We start from the raw sequence: 14,372 nt of genomic DNA, 5'->3' as shown, positions 1-14,372 counted from the left end.
TTTTATTTTTATGTTTTTAAGGAATTGAATATGGATAGTAGTAATTGACCAATCAATTAGGCTTCATGGACTACTTGGATAAGGGGTTTAATGGGTACGGATAATTATCCATGTATTTGTATATTTAATAACAATCTGATATATATTTATATATTATATATAAAAAGGAGTACACATAGATTATACGTAACATATATTTTAGTTACCTTTTTAGTATTTAAATTTTATTTTATTTTATTTTAGTTTGTCTTGGAATGGAAAAAGGATTAGGGTTATTTTAGTTGCCTATAAATATATATAACTATAGAGTTATGAAAGAGGTTAGAAAATATATCACGTACTATATTTTAGAGAGGGAAAGAAGGAAAAGAAAAAGGAAGAAGGAGGTTAGAGTTTTTATCAAATCCCTAAAGGCAAGTTCTTTTCTAACTCTTCTCCTTTGATTCGTACCCTATGCATGCTCGATTAATTCTAGATTCTTTAAATAAATTGATTAGATTACTTTGGAAGCTACAGTTCGTGTGTTTTAGTAATGAATTTGTGATGAATTTAACTCTTTACGGAACTGGGTATGGTTTGTTGGTGGTGTCATTATTAGTATTTTTTTTAAACATGAATTTGTTTGCATGAATCAGTTTATTACATCTAAAATGAAATTAGATTTTTTTTTGATTTCTTTCATAAACTTTACATGCGGAACGAGAAAAGGAAACAAAAAAAAAAAAAAATAATGGCTTAAAAGAATGAATCAGTTTGTTACCACAAATAGAATTCGTTTTGCATAAACTAAGCACGCCGAACGAGAAGGAAGGGATATGAAGTCAAAGGCTTTAAATAATGATGCAGCAGTTTACTTTTCTAATTTAAATTTCCTTCTCTTATAATGATGCATCAGTGTGCTTTCTAGTGTAAATTTCGTTCTCCTCTAAATGACGCGTGAGTTTGCTTTGTAAATTTAAATTTCGTTTTCTTTTAATAATGCATTAGCTTGTTAATTTTAATTGAAATTTAATTTTTGGTTAGGTGGGTAGGAATAAATCTTGTATTCATGGAAAATAATAATAATAAGTAGTTATGCATTAAACAGTTTTTAAATATATATATATATATATATATATATATATATATATATATATATATATTTATTTATTAATGTTATAATATTAAATTAATATATTTTTGATTGATGAATCTGAATTAAATATTTATTTAATTTAATTAGATTCATTAAGAGTTGGAATACATGTTTTAAGTGTACATGCTAAGTATGGAATTTAATTAATTTTAGAAAGGATAAATTAATTAAATATTGTTGGATTAAATTAGTTTAATCAATTGTTTAGATTTAAATTAATTTAATGAGTACATGGGGATGTACAATTTAATTGAGATGCATGTTAAATTCTTGTGATGTAAATTAAATGCATGCTAATTAGAATTGATATTTTTGCTGAAATAAATGCAAAGGACGTGTATAAGATTTATATCATATTTATTTGGTTTATTAGATGTTAAAATATATATATATTTACATTATCCTTGGATTGGAAACTGTTATTTGGATATGTTATGGATTAATGCACCATTATGGGATGGGACAGATTAACTTACGAGTTAAGTCCTACCTATTTTTAATAAGGGAACGGATTAACCACAGTGTTAAGTCCTACTTATTCGTGTCAGGTCAACGGAATAGTTGGATGACATTTTATTAAAATAATAATTGGATAGTTTATTTTTGATGGTTGGATTAAGACGAATTATTACATATATAATTATGCGTCACGATATGAGCTTAAGTCTCAGGATCAGTGGTTAAGGTGCGTATATTGCTAGGGATGTGTAGTTAGATATAGTGTAGTTGTGTACCCTGGTAGGTCTAGGTACTCATGCCCACTATATGTGTGTTTTTGCATGTTGCCTACTATTCAGGTTGAGACAACTCTATAGTCTAGTGAGGTTCCTTTAGTGTGTATATATCTATATATGGACTATTTAGTTATTGTTGAATTAATTAGGATATGTATGTGTATCGGGTCTCTGTTTGGGATGTAGTAGATTAGAACTTGTATGTGGGCCTGCCCACCATTATTTTTCAGGTATTCGTCAGTTCCAGTCTTAGAGATTGTTCGTGCCGATCAGAGACAGTCATTCACTCTTCTGACTCTATTTTGGACTCTTCTACATGGTTTAGTTATTAGTTTTTTTCAGTTCGGTTATGTCAGTTGGGATAGTATTAGGGGTCCACATTATGGATTCCCGAGTTGTAGTTTAATTAACTATTGGTATCAGAGGATTGAAGGATTCTATTATGGGATTTTTAATTATTATTTATTTGAGGATATTTAAAATAGGGATTTATTATTTAGTTTCCTTCAGCTTACTATTTATTTGTTTCTTTATTATTCTTTTTGTATTCAAATGCTTATTTAAATATTAATTGTTTGATATCCCTTGTATTCTGTGCTCGGACTTGATCACCCGTGGCTCTAGAATTGAGGGGTATCACAGTTGGTATCAGAGCACTCTAGGTTCAAGTGTCTCTAGGGATCTATCGTTTTAAGACTTCTGCATAGCGTATTTTTTTTTATTTAGAGCCTAAGATTAGGATTCGTTGTATTCTTTGCGGTTCGGTTAAATCGTACTAATGTCTGTCTTTCTATGTTAACAGAATGGTTAACGCTAGAAGAAGACGAGAGAATCAGAGAAACAGGCAACGAAGGGAAGCGGCCCGTAGGTAGCATCAGGAGGATGAGGGTTAGTTCCATGAGGAGCATGAGGAAGTTCAGCAAACTCGGGGTTAGGGAGGAGATCCAGAGTTTCCTCCTCACCTCAATGACCTTATTGCTCGGGCTATAGAAGCAGGGGTAACCGCTGTACTTCGGAATCAGCCTCAGGTACAGTCGGCACCGTTACAAACACCGGTTGTTCAGACTAATACATGGGAAAAGGCTAAGAGTTCTTTCACAAAGGGGAGCCCACCTGAGTTCACAGGCTCCACCGATGCGAAAGCAGCTCATCAGTGGAAACAGGACATCGAGCGACATCTTCGTTTGGTTCATTGCACGGAGGTTCAGAAGCAAATGCTTACTACCTTCAAACTAGTTGGGGATGCACTACAGTGGTGGGAGTCAGTTACCACCACCGAGGAGAGGATGGCATTGACTTACGATCAGTTCAGTGCACGCTTTGATGAAAAGTATTTCCCTTATGTAGTCAGGGCAGCCATGAAGACTGAGTTTCTTAATCTGCAACAGGGGAACATGACAGTGGCAGAGTATGAGCAGCAGTTCACGCGCTTATCTCTTTTTGCACCGGAGGAGGTGGATACAGAGGAGAAGAAGCGCAACAGTTTCGTTAAGGGACTGATGTGGTCTATCAAGAGAGCTATTACAGGTAGTTCAGCTTATACTACATATGCTCAGGTGGTAGACGCCGCTCTACAGCAGTATCAGTTGACAGTGGACTTCAGACAAGCTAAGGGTGAGAAGCGGGGTGATCGAGACTCTGCTAATCAGTCAACTGAGAAAGGGAATGGGAACGGACACCGACAAAATGACATGGGGAAATTCCAGGGACATCAGCCTTGGAAGAAGCACAAGGGTGGTTTAGATGCTCAGTAGAATGGGGCACCTATTCAGAGGTAGCAGAATGGGGGACCACAGGCAGGACAGGGTCAGCTACAGGCTAACCGACAGAGGAGGCCATTTGGTACTTTCCAGGGTAGTTGCTATACTTGTGGAAAGTATGGTCACACATCCAGGCAGTGTCCTACAGTAAGACAGGGACAGAGACAGGGACAACATGTGCAGTAGGGGCAGAGGGCACCAGTGCCTTTACTAGCTCCACAGGTTCCACGGATTCAGGGACAGACATATCCGGCTTTACCAGCGCCGCCGCAGCCTCAGGGACAGGCACCGCAGCAGTTGCACTATGGCAGGGTGTACAATCCCATGCCACAGAATGTTCGGGCACCTCAGGCTGTTGAGGGTAAGTTTCCTATTCATGGTTTACTTGGACGTGTTTTATTTGATACGGGTGCTACACACTCATTTGTAGCTAGGTCATTTGTTACTTTGTCTGGGATGATGACTAGGGTATGCAGTACACCACATGGAATTTCTACACCGTTAGGCAATACAGCCATTCTTCATGAGAGTGATGGGCCTGTGACACTAGTTATTGGTAGACTCAGATTTCTAGCCAATCTTTTGGTCCTGGACATGCACACTTATGATGTGATACTTGGGATGGATTGGTTATCGCATTACCATGCCCAAGTTGATTGTTATGATAGGTCAGTTGTTTTCACCATACCTGGTCAGGACATGTACGTCGTCGCTATGCCGCGTTCTAAGGGGGTCACTAGCACCTATTTGTTTCATATGGAAGAGGAAACGGAGGAGGGGACTATTGTATTATTGGATAACATACCAATTGTACAGGATTACCTGGATATATTTCAGGAGATTCCAGGGTTGCCGCCTAGTCGCGAGATCGACTTTGTGATAGACTTAGCTCCAGGCACTACGCCTATTGCCAAGGCACCGTATAGGATGGCACCAGTGGAGATGCGCGAGCTAAGGGATAAGATTCAGTAGCTACTCAGCCAGGGTTTCATTCGCAGGAGTACTTCACCCCGGGGAGCACCGGTTTTATTTGTGAAAAAGAAGGATGGTTCACTCCGCTTGTGTATAAATTACAGGGAGTTGAACAAGGTTACTATTCGTAATAAGTATCCTTTGCCCAGGATTGATGACTTATTTGATCAGTTGAAGGGAGCTACTTATTTCTTTAAGATTGATCTGCGGTCTGGATATCATCAACTTTGGGTTCGGGAGCAGGATGTTCCGAAGACAGCGTTTCTCACTAGATATGGATCTTATGAGTTTTAGGTGATGCCGTTCGGGTTGACTAATGCACCAGCGGTTTTCATGGATTTAATGAACAGAGTCTTCAGGGCTTACTTGGATCAATTTGTCATTGTCTTCATAGATGAAATTTTGATTTACTCGAGGTCAGAGGACGATCATGCTAGACATCTTCGGATAGTCTTACAGACGCTTCGTGAGCACTAGTTGTATGCCAAGTTTGAGAAATGTGAATTCTGGCAGCGGGAAGTGAAATTTCTGGGTCACGTGGTGTCAGAAAGGGGAATAGCGGTGGATCCAGCCAAGGTTTCAGCGGTGGTTGAGTGGGGACAGCCTACATCACCTACCGAGATTCAGAGTTTTCTCGGTTTGGTAGGATATTACAGGAGGTTCATCCAAGGGTTTTCAAAGATAGCGGGACCACTCACTCATTTGACTAAGAAGGGTGTACGGTTCGTGTGGGATGAACATTGTCAGAAAGCTTTTGATGAGCTGAAGACTAAGTTGACTTCTGCACCAGTTTTGTCTACCCCACAGAACGGGATAGGGTATCTTGTGTACACAGATGCTTCGTTGCAGGGTCTTGGATGTGTTTTGATGTAGGAGGAGCGATCGATTTCGTATGGATCTCGGAAGCTTAAGCCTCACGAGCTTAATTATCCAACGCATGATTTGGAGTTGGCAGCTGTGGTTTTTGCCTTACGTATTTGGAGGCATTATCTGTTGGGTGAGTCCTTCAGATTATTCAGCGATCACAAGAGTCTGCAGTATTTGTTCACTCAGCGGGAGCTGAATATGAGACAGCGCAGGTGGTTGAAGTTTGTGAAAGACTATCATTTTTCTATACAGTATCATCCAGGGAAAGCGAATGTGGTGGCGGATACACTCAGTCGTCGATCTGTTGGTAGTCTTTCCGCTCTATTCACTACTGAGTGGAATGCGTTGAAGAGGGTGGATGAATTGTCGGATGCATTCTTGGCTTGCATGGTAGTTACACCTTCTATCATTCACCAAGTTTTGAAGGCACAACTCACGGATCAGCAGTGCATTGATAAAGTTGCAGAGATAGCTTCCGGAGAGGTTCCATTCTACTATGTTGGGGCTGATGGAGGTTTAAGGTACAAGGGACGGTTAGTGGTACCTTCTGCTGATGAGTTGAGGAAGGATGTGATGACTGAGACTCACCACTCTGAGTTTTCGGTTCATCCAGGAGGTGACAAAATGTATCAGGATATGAAGCGGCAGTTTTGGTGGGCAGGTATGAAGAGGGACATTGCTCTATTTGTCTCACGATGTAGTACTTGTCAGATGGTCAAGATTGATCATCAGAGGCTGCCAGGAGCTCTACAGCCACTGCCGATACCAGAGTGGAAATGGGAGAGCATTTCTATGGATTTTGTGGATGGATTGCCTAATTCATTCAAGAATCACAATTCCATTTGGGTCATCATTGATAGGTTGACCAAATCAGCTCATTTCTTGCCTATTCGCACTGATTACACTTCGGAACAATTGGCGAGACTTTACATTACAGAGATTGTGAAGTTGCATGGCATTCCGTTATCTATTATATCGGATAGGGATTCGAGCTTTGTATCAAGGTTTTGGAAGAGTTTTCAGCAGGATTTGGGTACAGAGTTGCATCTTGGCACTGCTTATCATCCTCAGACTGATGGACAGACCGAGAGGGTTAATCAGATAATGGAGGATATGCTTCGTTCTTGTGTCCTTGACTTTAAGGGCCATTGGGAGGAGTATTTGCCACTTGTGGAGTTCGCATATAACAATAGCTTTCAGAAGACTATTGGTATGGCACCGTTTGAGGCATTATATGGCCGCCCATGTAAATCTCCTGTTTGTTGGATGGAGGTTGGCGAGAGCCGATTTTGGGGTCCTGAGTTTATTAAGGATATTTCTGAGAAGATTGCTCTTATTAGGGATCGCATGCGCACTACCCAGAGTAGGCAGAAGAGTTATGCGGATCGTCGTACTCGTGCATTGGAGTTTCAGGTTGGGAATCAGGTTCTACTCAAAGTGTCTCCTATGAAAGGTGTAATGCGCTTTGGGAAGAACGGGAAGTTATCACCACGGTTTGTTGGTCCATTCATGATTACCAATCGCGTTGGAGCTGTAGCTTATCGGTTGGCACTTCCAGATCATTTGGATTGAGTGCACAATGTGTTTCATGTTTCCATGTTGCGAAAATTTCTGCGAGATGAAAATCGGTATCAGCATATCGATGTGGGAGAGATTGAGTTGCAGCCGGATGCAACATATGTGAGCCACCGTGTCGCATTATTGACCATAAGGATCATGTTCTTCGCAATAAAGTCATATTGTTAATACGTGTCCAGTGGAATCACCATAATGAGGCTGAGTCTACTTGGGAACAAGAGGATGTCATTCGCTCACAGTTTCCAGATATAATGGAAGAAGGTAAGGGCGAATTCCGAGGACGGAATTCCTTTTATTAGGGGGGAAGAATGTAATACCCCTAATTTAAAAAGGATAGTCTCGGTATTATTTTAATATTTTTAATTGCATTTAATTATTTAGTTATTTTTCTTGACTAATTGTTTACTTGTTTAATTGATTTAATTATTTGTTTAAATTGAATTGTATGTGATGATGTGTATTTGTTTAGGAATTTAATTGTTTTATTTTTATTTTTATGTTTCTAAGGAATTGGATATGGATAGTAGTAATTGACCAATCAATTGGGCTTCATGGACTACTTGGATAAGGGGTTTAATAGGACGGATAATTATCTATGTATATGTATATTTAATAAATATATATATATATATAAGGAAAGTCCTTAAATAACAATCTGATATATATTTATATATTATATATAAAAAGGAGTACACATAGATTATACGTAACATATATTTTAGTTACCTTTTTAATATTTAAATTTTATTTTATTTTATTTTAGTTTGTCTTAGAATGGAAAAAGGATTAGGGTTATTTTAGTTGCCTATAAATATATATAACTATAGAGTTGTGAAAGAGGTTAGAAAATATATCACGTACTATATTTTAGAGAGGGAAAGAAGGAAGAGAAAAAGGAAGAAGGAGGTTAGGGTTTTTATCAAATCCCTAAAGGCAAGTTCTTTTCTAACTCTTCTCCTTTGATTCGTACCCTATGCATGCTCGATTAATTCTAGATTCTTTAAATAAATTGATTCGATTACTTTGGAAGCTACAGTTCGTGTGTTTTAGTAATGAATTTGTGATGAATTTAACTGTTTACGGAACTGGGTATGGTTTGTTGGTGGTGTCATTATTAGTATTTTTTTTAAACATGAATTTGTTTGCATGAATCAGTTTATTACATCTAAAATGAAATTAGATTTTTTTTTTATTTCTTTCATAAACTTTACATGCGGAACTAGAAAAAAAAAAAAAAAAATACAATGGCTTAAAAGAATGAATCAGTTTGTTACCACAAATAGAATTCGTTTTGCATAAACTAAGCACGCCGAACGAGAAGGAAGGGATATGAAGTCAAAGGCTTTAAATAATGATGCAGCAATTTACTTTTCTAATTTAAATTTCCTTCTCTTATAATGATGCATCAGTGTGCTTTCTAGTGTAAATTTCGTTCTCCTCTAAATGACGCGTGAGTTTGCTTTGTAAATTTAAATTTCGTTTTCTTTTAATAATGCATTAGCTTGTTAATTTTAATTGAAATTTAATTTTTGGTTAGGTGGGTAGGAATGAATCTTGTATTCATGGAAAATAATAATAATAATTAGTTATGCATTAAATAGTTTTTAAGTATATATATATATATTTATTAATGTTATAATATTAAATTAATATATTTTTGATTGATGAATCTGAATTAAATATTTATTTAATTTAATTAGATTCATTAAGAGTTGGAATGCATGTTTTAAGTGTACATGCTAAGTATGGAATTTAATTAATTTTAGAAAGGATAAATTAATTAAATATTGTTGGATTAAATTAGTTTAATCAATTGTTTAGATTTAAATTAATTTAATGAGTACATGGGGATGTACAATTTAATTGAGATGCATGTTAAATTCTTATGATGTAAATTAAATGCATGCTAATTAGAATTGATATTTTTGCTGAAATAAATGCAAAGGACGTGTATAAGATTTATATCATATTTATTTGGTTTATTAGATGTAAAAAAAATATATATTTACATTATCCTTGGATTGGAAATTGTTATTTGGATATGCTATGGATTAATGCACCATTATGGGATGGGGGCATATTAGGGACGGATTAACTTACGAGTTAAGTCCTACCTATTTTTAATAAGAGAACGGATTAACCATAGTGTTAATTCCTACTTATTCCTGTCAGGTCAACGGAATAGTTGGATGACATTTTATTAAAATAATAATTGGATAGTTTATTTTTGATGGTTGGATTAGGACGAATTTTTACATATATAATTATGCGTCACGATATGAGCTTGAGTCTCAGGATCAGTGGTTAGGGTGCGTATATTGCCAGGGATGTGTAGCTAGATATAGTGTAGTTGTGTACCCTGGTAGGTCTAGGTACTCATGCCCACTATATGTGTGTTTTTGCATGTTGCCTACTATTCAGGTTGAGACAACTCTATAGTCTAGTGAGGTTCCTTTAGTGTGTGTATATCTATATATGGACTATTTAGTTATTGTTGAATTAATTAGGATGTGTATGTGTATCGAGTCTCTGTTTGGGATGTAGTAGATTAGAACTTGTATGTGGGCCTGACCCACCATTATTTTTCAGGTATTCGTCAGTTCCAGTCTTAGAGATTGTTCGTGCCGATCAGAGATAGTCATTCACTCTTCCGACTCTATGTAGGACTCTTCTACATGGTTTAGTTATTAGTTTTTTTCAGTTCGGTTATGTCAGTTGGGATAGTATTAGGGGTCCACATTATGGATTCCCGAGTTGTAGTTTAATTAACTATTGGTATCAGAGGATTGAAGGATTCTATTATGGGATTTTTAATTATTATTTATTTGAGGATATTTAAAATAGGGATTTATTATTTAGTTTCCTTTAGCTTACTATTTATTTGTTTCTTTATTATTCTTTTTGTATTCAAATGCTTATTTAAATATTAATTGTTTGATATCCCTTGTATTCTGTGCTCGGACTTGATCACCCGTGGCTCTAGAATTGAGGGGTATCACAGTTGGTATCAGAGCACTCTAGGTTCAAGTGTCTCTAGGGATCTATCGTTTTAAGACTTCCGCATAGCATATTTTTTTTTATTTAGAGCCTAAGATTAGGATTCGTTGTATTCTTTGCGGTTCGGTTAAATCGTACTAATGTCTGTCTTTCTATGTTAACAGAATGGTTAACGCTAGAAGAAGACGGGAGAATCAGAGAAACAGGCAACGAAGGGAAGCGGCCCGTAGGCAGCGTCAGGAGGATGAGGGTCAGTTCCATGAGGAGCATGAGGAAGTTCAGCAGACTCGGGGTCAGGGAGGAGATCCAGAGTTTCCTCCTCACCTCAATGACCTTATTGCTCGGGCTATAGAAGCAGGGGTAACCGCTGTACTTCGGAATCAGCCTCAGGTACAGTCGGCACCGTTACCAGCACCAGTTGTTCAGACTGATACATGGGAAAAGGCTAAGAGTTCTTTCACAAAGGGGAGCCCACCTGAGTTCACAGGCAATATGGTTGTTGAGTTATTAGTCTTGGGATTTTGTGAGGAGTTCTCGGAAAGACTGTGGTTGGGAGCCTTTTCTTTAAGGAGGGTAGATTTCGAGGACGAAATCTCTTTAAGGAGGGTAGATTGTGACGTTTCCGATTTTTTTTGCCATTTTTTTATTTTCTGAAAATTTTGTTGCCGCAAAGGTATTTCTGTCATTTCACGTTTTGCGTACGAGATTGTGGTTGGGTCCAATTGCAATTGGTACATTTAAATTCATGTGGACTAAGTGGTATGTGCATGTGGTGCATTGTACATGTTATGTGGTTTAGAATTTTGTGATTAAAGAATAATGAAAAATCAAAATTTGAAGTGGAGGGACCCACCACTAATGCATTAGTGGTTTAGAGACCACTCCTTCTCTCTCATTTTCTCTCTCCCCGTTTCTTCCTCTCTCTCCCTCATTTCCCTTCATTTTTCTTTTCTTTTGGAAGCCAAACTTTGGATCTTCATTTCTCTCTCATTACATGGTAGATTTAAGTGCCGTTTAAGGCAAAACGGAGAGCATGACGAACTCTACACGTGGGTACAAGCAATTTCAGTTTTGGTGCTCCCTAGAGACTTCGAAATTTGGACCCATTTTGAGGGTTTTCGCAATTCTAAGAGGTAGGGGTTTCTAATCTATAAGTTCTTGCCCCCTAGTGAATTAATCCTTGTTAATTGATGCTTAACATGCTTAATTGAGTTGATTACCTCTAATAATGATTTGGTTTTGTAAATAAGATTCATGTTTATGTGTATATGTGGTTTTGTGAGACAAACATGCTTAGATGTTGATTTTACATGCTTCAGTGTTTATATCTTGGTAGAATTTGTTATATGGAAAGCATGTCTATGTGTAGCTTCCATTATGCTTATGGTGCTAGTAATTTATTTGTAAATTGTGGAATGGGAGCATGTTAAATTGTGTATTGTATGAATCTTTCATGTATCATGGCATCATGAAAGCATATGATGATCATGCATGTCATTGGGTATCAAAATGGAAAAGAAATTGTTTGATACAAAAAGGGGAGCTTTTGAGGGAAACAAGTTTTGATGAAAAAGAGTTTTGAGAAAACCCGGTCGCTGCGGAGTCACCAACGGGCCGGTAGGTTAATGTAACCTAGAGGGAACTAGGGAGATTGCCCTAGCGTGGTTGAGCTATCTGGGCCCCATAATGACGCTTCGAAGTCACCAAAGGTCAGGGACAGTAGCCAATCCTTCTCTCGGCGCTGCAGAGTCACCAAAGGGGGTTACATTAACAGTTTGAAATTGGTGGATTTGAATTGTTGAAAATGAGTAGCGACATTTACATGCACTGCATTTCATTACTCCATATTGATTGTGTTGAGACTGTATATTATGTTGTATTTTCCCTACACAGTATGACCCCGATTCCTATTGTCCTATTCCTTGTTTGGGTTCACGGGGACACAAGATGCGTGTCTTAGGTGCCACCTACTGAGCAATTTGCTCACCCCATATATTTATATTTTTTTTTTTTCAGGTCTTGGAAATGAACTGGTGGACGACAATCCACCTCAAGCTTGAAAGTTGTTAGAAGGTTGTTTGTTATGTTGTATTTTGACCATTCTATGTATATTCATAGTTGTGGAAATGTAATTAAATTAGTATTCATGGCCTTGTAACTTAAGAACGAACTTATCTTTTGTTTGATGTAAATTAAACAAATGGAATTATGGTATATATATTTCCATGCAATTGTATCATGTAACGTTGTAAGACAGGGACTTTAAATCTTAACCATGTATTTTGGGACTGTAATTATGATAATTTAGATTAATTGGTGTGTGGATGTTCCACTATGAGAGGAACTAAGTTAAGGCATGGTGAATGGATGAAAGGGATGTTAGAATGTATTATATGTTTATTGTGCTGGGACAGGTTAAAAAATTCATTTAAATAGGTTGTGGTAGGCCCATTTTTAGGGGAGGTTTTGCCAATTTTTTTTAAAATTTTGGCATCAGCTAAGGTCGTTACAGATGAGTCCAATCTCGCACAGAGGAGCCAGCAGAGCACTCACATACACAGGAGCCAGCAGAGCCCACACAGTCTCCCCATTCTGATAGCAGAGCACATTCATCTGATGAGGCATCTCCTTCTCACTAGGCTGAGGCTAACCACATCCCATCTCACATCACCAGCTCAGCCAACCCAGCAGCTAGACCGACCATTACATAGATACTCACGCTTTTTAGTGGCGCACAAATCGGTCTTCGATACAGACTTCTTTTCCCAATCGATACTTACTCGATCAGCATATGATGATATATTACAGAGGGGCCTTGCAGCCATTCTTGCCCCTGTCACATACCCGGTGTACCCGAGGCTAGTACAGATGTTCTTCCAAAACCTCCAACCTGCCCCGAGTAACCTGGCGGAGCTGAGGACCACCATTGATGGCCATCCTATCTCTATTACAGTGCAAACATTATCTCTATTATCTCTATTATCCAGATCTTGCCCCTGTCCACATGTCTGCCCTCCAGAGCTACAGGACATATATCCTACTCTCTACAAACCTACATCTGCAGACATGACCGTTTTACTCACAGGTCACTATGCCGATGGTGAGACTTTCGCCACCCGCACCTATCTTCCAGATGACCTGTAGTTTTTTTACTCTGTCTTGTTCCGTAATATCTTCATGGCCAGCCATAAGACATTGAGGCGCGGCGACTATCTTATAGCTCTATATGCATTCTACACAGGGTGTTGGCTGTTTAGTCCTGCACTCATCTGGAGTGTTATGATGAAGCTGTATGTCGACCACATCAGCAAGGCCAAGCCTAAAAGGGCTAAGTATCTCCCATTCGGCCATCTCATCACACAGATTCTACGTGATCAGCGCTATCCCTTCCAGCCATAGGAGAAGACTGAGTCTGGGGCATGTTCATTCAAGAAAGAGGACTGGGATAAGAGCTACAACGCTCTTATCAAGAGCCTCCGGGACGACGTTGCCAAGGCAGCTGAGGATCTAGAGGCAGAGGAGATAGAAGCAGCAGTAGACCCGGCAGCAGATGACGTCGTAGTCGATCCAGCTGCCATACACGTGGATATTGATTTAAAGCAGCCTAAAGAGGACCTAGAGTAGCACTCTCCAGTTGGGTCACCCGTTCACGATAAGGAGCAGGCTCAGGATCATCATTCTTTTGATCCAACCACACCTGAGGCTCCTGCTCATACACCCGACTTTGGAGAGCGACTTCAGACTCTGGAGGACGCCGTCGTATCTATTCGCGTAAAAACTGTCTCCATTAGAGCTGACATTGCTTCCCTCCGTACGGATGTCATGACCGCATTCAGAGATCTATCCAGAAACATCTGCGGAGCGCGATCTGCCCGTCCTACCTCCTCCACTTGATCTTTCCGTTCTTCTTATTCTTCTTATATATATATGATATCAGCATATTTTTGATACTGTTATATTATTTTTGCAATCGTGTCTATCGGCTTTGATACTGGATGTACTGTACTTTATTTTTGGTTTATATATGATTTCTTTATGGATGTCCTATTTTCATATTCTTATATCTATATGTTTGACTCCATCAGGTGCATCCCAATGACTGCAGTGAGAGAGAGTACTTTTCAATTTTCAGGACCACCCTTATACCTCTCTCTATTTTCTGTTGCTATCCCATTTACACTTGCATGTCCACTGTGCACTGTTATTATCCCTTTTGTTATCTGATGAGTTTTATCCAAGTGCCAAAATTTCAGGACCACAGTTAATCCCAAGTTTGGGGGGGCTATGCCACCCACTTTGGATACTTCTGTCATGGCCTTTCTTTGCCTT

The 14,372-nt window shown here is 38.4% G+C and overlaps 1 protein-coding gene across 1 annotated transcript in view; it reads left to right on the top strand.

The window, feature by feature from the left end:
- LOC132277916 (uncharacterized) overlaps positions 1–13,667 on the top strand; it is a 52,861-nt gene extending 39,194 nt beyond the window's left edge. Inside the window, exon 6 of the mRNA XM_059779756.1 lies at positions 13,443–13,667. Coding sequence (XP_059635739.1) covers positions 13,443–13,667 — 225 coding nt within the window. The remainder of the gene's footprint in view (positions 1–13,442) is intronic.
- The last annotated feature ends 705 nt before the right edge of the window (positions 13,668–14,372 follow it).

Source organism: Cornus florida, unplaced genomic scaffold, assembly GCF_030987335.1.
Source record: "Cornus florida cultivar Cherokee Brave unplaced genomic scaffold, ASM3098733v1 CherokeeBrave_3.0.0_Hap2_Chr10, whole genome shotgun sequence".
Lineage (NCBI taxonomy): Eukaryota > Viridiplantae > Streptophyta > Magnoliopsida > Cornales > Cornaceae > Cornus > Cornus florida.
Note: the sequence above shows the minus strand (reverse complement) of the source record. Positions and strands in the feature narration are given on the sequence as shown.